The 5,280-nt window shown below is 52.2% G+C and overlaps 2 protein-coding genes across 2 annotated transcripts in view; both read left to right on the top strand.

Annotated features, from left to right (window-relative positions):
- The window catches only part of GUITHDRAFT_148120 (hypothetical protein), a gene marked incomplete at both ends in the record, with an annotated part of 4,642 nt that extends 2,766 nt beyond the window's left edge, over positions 1-1,876 (top strand). Inside the window, 5 exons of the mRNA XM_005820103.1 lie at positions 47-154; positions 238-729; positions 1,221-1,325; positions 1,480-1,542; positions 1,799-1,876. Of these exons, the coding sequence (XP_005820160.1) occupies positions 47-154; positions 238-729; positions 1,221-1,325; positions 1,480-1,542; positions 1,799-1,876 (846 nt within the window). The remainder of the gene's footprint in view (positions 1-46; positions 155-237; positions 730-1,220; positions 1,326-1,479; positions 1,543-1,798) is intronic.
- Positions 1,877-2,851: 975 nt separating this feature from the next.
- On the top strand, positions 2,852-4,242 carry GUITHDRAFT_148119 (hypothetical protein; the record flags this gene model as incomplete). Its single annotated transcript, XM_005820102.1, has 3 exons — positions 2,852-3,687; positions 3,953-4,046; positions 4,105-4,242. 3 exons carry the CDS (start codon positions 2,852-2,854, stop codon positions 4,240-4,242), a joined length of 1,068 nt encoding a protein of 355 aa, XP_005820159.1.
- Between the last annotated feature and the right edge of the window lie 1,038 nt (positions 4,243-5,280).

The raw sequence follows: 5,280 nt of genomic DNA, 5'->3' as shown, positions 1-5,280 counted from the left end.
AGGAGAGAGGAGGAGACACTGATAGATGCCTCCATATGCGCTCCAGGAGCAGGGGCTGACGGGGAAGGAGTCGAAGGACGGAGAGCAACTGAGGCTGGACACGCAGTCGAAGGAGGGAGGAGTCAACCTATCACAGGGGCACGAGGCAGCTCATGTGCCTCGCTAGAGCTCTCGTCGCCAACAAGAAGGTGCGCGGTTCCCTCCCTCCCTCCCTCTCTCCAACTCAACAACCTTCAGGTGATCAAAGCGAGCGTCTACGACCTCGGCAAGCTGATCGCAGGAGCTTCGAATCAGCTTGAGAATCTCCAGCAAGTCTCCGACGTGATCAACACCAAACAGCTCGAAAGGCTCTACTTCGAGGTAGAGAACAACACTCAGATGTTGGTCGACTCAGGTGCTGCCTTCGAGCGCTCTGGGGCTGCTCTCTCCGTCATGAACGTCGTGCTTGCTGGTTCCTTTGCCTTCGCTCTCCTCGACAGGCTCTGCACCACCTGGGTCAACGCTTCTCCTCCTGTCTGGTTCACCATCTACGTCATCCAGCCATTCGTCAACCCACCGGGCGTTTTCTTCTGCGCCAACCTTGTGTGGGTTTCAGTCTTCTGCTACGCTCTCATCCGCTACATGCGCTACATCACGTTCAAGGCCTCTGGCGTGCTGAACCTCCGCGTGACCGTCAACAAGAAGATCAAGTCAATGGTGCAGCTGGAGCTGTACCTCAAGGGTAAGAAGGTCACTATGATTGATGCCGCCACGGAGCCGACGGCGAGTGTGAAGAAGATAACTTTCAGGGAGAAGGACGCTCTCAAGGCATGCTGCTGTCCTAACATCCACCTACCGTCCTCCTCATTCTGTCCTACTTCCTCCTTCTACTCGTCGTCTTTCTGCTCCTCCCTGTTGTCCTCCCCTGCTCGTCCTTGAACCTCATTCCCGTTATCCTTCTCCTTCTCTGCTTTCTCCATCTCCTCCTCCTCCTCCTCCTTCTCCTTCTTCTCCTCTTTCTTCTCCTCCTTGTGTCTGCTTCTCCTTTGCGTTCCACTCATTTTTATCAACATCATCACCATCACCAACACCATCATCATCATCTCTATCATCATCATCTCCATCATCATCATCATCATCATCATCATCATCATCATCATCTCCATCATCATCATCATCTCCATCATCATCATCATCTCCATCATCATCATCACCACCACCCCCTTCTGACGTGCCTGCAGTGGCTCGGGGCCCCTCCTCTCGTAGAGATCACCATCGACACGCTCTTCCACTTCGTCCTCGTCCTCGACTTCTCCGTCGATAAGAAGCGGAGCAACGCGACGGAGGTCCTGCACTTGTTACATACCTGCGTCTGAGCTGATAGCATGACAGGACGATCTGATCAATATCCTCCTCCTTGACCTTGTGCGGTGCGGGGCAGTAGACAAACAGGAAACTGCGTCTTACACGTGTGCTCGTTTGTGAACTTGGTTTGGACAGGTTGCGTTCGGAGAGAACGGAGATGACATTGAGTTGCAGCAAGAGCAGGCAAGGGCAAGACAGGTACGTTGCTGTCAGATGTTGGGGCTGCGTGCAGTCGTTTACATCACTTTGTGCTCCTGTCAACTATCTACAGATGTGTGTTGTTCCCGATGTTTGTGATGGTGATGATGTCATTGATCCCTATCAGCATCTCATTTCATCTGGTGTGTTCCGACATCCTTCTATCACTTGACCTGTCTATGTTCCGACATCCTTTCTATCACGAGTCTACTATATTGGCAGGCTTGCTGATTGTCTCCTGACATGATCTTGGCAGCTACAACTGCAGAAGGACAGGTTCAAGATCATGCTGGGACTTGCTGGATCCCATCGGAGGAGGCAACGAAAACGATGATCATTGTCATAACAACAACTTGCTATCGGCAGCAGCTCCCCCGCTCATCTCGCCGTCCTTCCTCCCCCGCTTACCTCTGCTCCTTCTCTCTTTGTTTCAGTTTCTTCATTCCTTTGTTTGCATCCAATAAAGCTTTCAGCCTCCAGCCGATCGCCTCCTCCCTCCTCTCTCCTCCGTTTCTGCTACCTTCGGGAGCCCTTCCCCCTCTCTTGCAACCGTGAACTGATATCGGACGCGGTTGCGATCCGACGCTGCTGGCACATGCTTGAAGACAAGTTAAACAGTAGCGACGCTAGCATTGTGATTGTTACTTCAGCTTTGACTCGGGCACAATCACCTCGGCTATCCAGCCGGGCGGCCCGCCTGCATGCCATGATCCCCGACCGTACTGGTAGGCTCATCGAGCTCGGAGCATGCACAGTGAAGACAGCCCCCCGACCGTCTCAGGGCAGACGTGCCGCATGCTGAGTGGAGTACAAGTTTGATGGAGGACATGCATGTGATCAGTATAGTCTCCAGTGCGGCGGCCCGGTAGTACTGTACCCCCCGGCGGCTCGGCGGGACCCGGGCCGGGCGGCGCCGGGCGCCGGGTTGGGCGTCACTCAGGGATCCGGAGCTAGCCTGCCTCAGAGTCCGCCTACTCTCCGACAGATTCTACCCTCCTCTTGCTACCTCGTCTTGCTCCCTTGTTCCCTCTCTTCCTTCTCTTGCTACCTCGTCTTGCTCCCTTGTTCCCTCCCTTCCTCTTCCCCTTTCCTCCTTCTTTCCCAGTTCCTCTTTCTTCTCTCCTCCGTGCCCTCTCTCCCCATCCTCCGTCTCCCCGCACCACTGCCTCCGTTACTTTTCCTCGCCCATAATCCTTTGTTCCCATTTTATCACCGCCCCTCTTGTGTTGCTCCCTACAGCTCACCTCCCTTTGCCTGCCCCAGCTTCATGCCGCTCCGTTTCGCTTCCAAGTAGAGCAATAGGGGAGAGATGCGGGCACACGCTGAAGGTCTTTCCCGGCTGTTCCTGCGCTTCTTGCTGTTTGCTTCCATGTCAGTCAAGAGCATTCACATCACTAAGTTTGACAGCGAAGCGTCGGACACGATCTTCAGAACAGATCTTGGTGTTGCACATCAAGTATCGTTGACAGCAGACGTTCAAGGAGTAGCGAGTCCAGACATTAACGTGAAGGTGCTGGTGGTGCCTTCCAAGGAAAATATCTTCCTGCTCGTCCGTTGGTTCCACCTTGAGGAACGCTTCATCATGCAGGCGATAGACAGCAGCCTGACAAGTCAAGACATTACTGTCACTCTCCCCAACCTCCCGGTCGGGCTCTACGACGTTGGCCTGTGCTTGACATCAGTGCGGGTTGGAGCAATGACCGCATGTCTGAGTGAGAAGACGACGAGCGTGCGAGTGGTCAGCATCCATGCTCATGGGAACCTTTCTCCTCCTCCTCCGGCTCCGTCGTCCTCGTCATCGTCTTCTTCATGTTCTGCTTCTCCTGCCCCTGCATGTCGTGGGTTTGTCGCTCCCGAGGGTTCGTTATGCTCCGCCGATGGCTTCCGTTCGTGGAATGTGCAGGGGGTGAGCAGGGGACGAGGAGATAGAGCAGGAGACAGCGGAGGAGACAGCGGAGGAGACAGCGGAGGAGACAGCGGTGGAGGAGACAGCAGTGGAGGAGATAGAGGAGGAAGAGGAGACGGTGAAATAGAGGAGGGAACTCCCAACATGATGCGATCAGACAAGAAACAAGAAAGTGGAGACGACGAAGTTGTTGTTTGCTCGCTGAAGGAATTCCTAGATTTCACCTGTGCTGATCGCAGGTGAATGTTGGTTTTATAGATATTGTAGCTGATTGTAACTTTGTGCAATCTGTGACGATGCCGACTATGACAATCTGAATATGAAGAACAAGCGACTTCAATGGATATGACTGCAAAGCAATTAAGAATACCTCTGTCTCATCTCTTAGTTTGGACAAGAATTCATTCCAATGCAATGATGTTGATCACATGGAAGCAGCAAGAATTCTGTGCTTCCAGTAAGACCTTGACATCTTGGAATGACAACGGCTGATGATTTGAGCAGGCAGGATGTCAGTACCGGAGAAAGTTGTGATAGCAAGCTTCTTGAGCAGCACTCACACCTTCCGTCCCCTGCCCATCTTGCAAGGATGAAGAAGGTAGATGGGCGCTTTGGGTTGGTCTCAAGCAATGATGACTTGTCTGTGTCGACAACAGTTTGCTGCTTGCACTGTTGATAAGGACAAACAAGCTTTGTTCGGGGAGATCAGCGCGATACAAAATCCTGATGTAATCTCTTGCGAACTCGTCCTCATCCTCGTCCTCGTCTTCATGATCATTGTCATCACCGTCTGATCTGATCTGATCACATTGACCTCTGACGTGTTTGATAGGATTGCTCCCGATATGTTCCTGCACCTTATCCAAGTGAGAAATACGCGATTGTTCTCGCTGCTGCTTCTGCTGCCGTTGCTCCTCCCTCTCTTCGTTTCCTCCTCCTCCTCCTCCTCTTTTCTCTTATGCCCTTTTACTCTCCCTACGCATCTTGTTCGTTTCTTTCCTCTTCCGTTTCATCCCTCTATTGTAATACTCTCAGTCCTTATTCATAATTCCTCGAGCGACAGGTTACGGCTTTGCCGCTACCTTCCATTACGCTGCTCTACAGCTGGGACGGTTGTTCTCTTCTTTCTCCTCCTCTTCCCGCTCTTCCTGCTGCTACTACTGCTCTCCTCCCTCTTCCTTCTTCATCCTCCTCCTCCTCTCCCCCCCCCCTCCCTCCTACTCCTCCTTCCTCCTTCCTCTATCTCCCCCGTCCTCCCACATCTGCTCATCCTGCTTCTCCTTGTTTTTTTCTTGCTCATATGACGGCAGGGCATTGAGATCAAACTTGACTATCTCCTTCGAAGGTTTCTTCTATCTCCTTTTTGTTGTTGTTCTAGCACGTTGCAGTTGCATTTTACTTGTACATGTACATTTACGTGTCGACGAATTGTTCATGTATTTGTACCTTCATTTGTGCCTGTTGTCGACTTGACAACTTTAGCATTCTATCACAAATAATCGTCGTTTTCCTCCTTGTTCTGTGGTTTGTTTCCCGCTTCTTTCATTTTGCCAGAGTTTGTGATCCTGATCCTGATCCTGATCCTGATCCTGATCCTGATCCTGATCCTGATCCTCATCCTCATCCTCATCCTCATCCTCATCCTCATCCTGTTTCTCTGTTCATCTTTCTCCGCAGGATTTTGGATCTACAATGATGAACAGTGCGACCTCCCAGGTTTTGACTGCCCGTTTCAGGTAAGCGGGAGGGCAAGGCCTGGTCAAGAGAATGAGGAGGAGGAGGAGGAGGAGGAGGATGAGGAGGAGGAGGAGGATGGAGGAGGAGGAGGAGGA

This window comes from Guillardia theta (assembly GCF_000315625.1).
Source record: "Guillardia theta CCMP2712 unplaced genomic scaffold GUITHscaffold_191, whole genome shotgun sequence".
Lineage (NCBI taxonomy): Eukaryota > Cryptophyceae > Pyrenomonadales > Geminigeraceae > Guillardia > Guillardia theta.
This window is presented reverse-complemented; position numbering and strand designations above follow the sequence as displayed.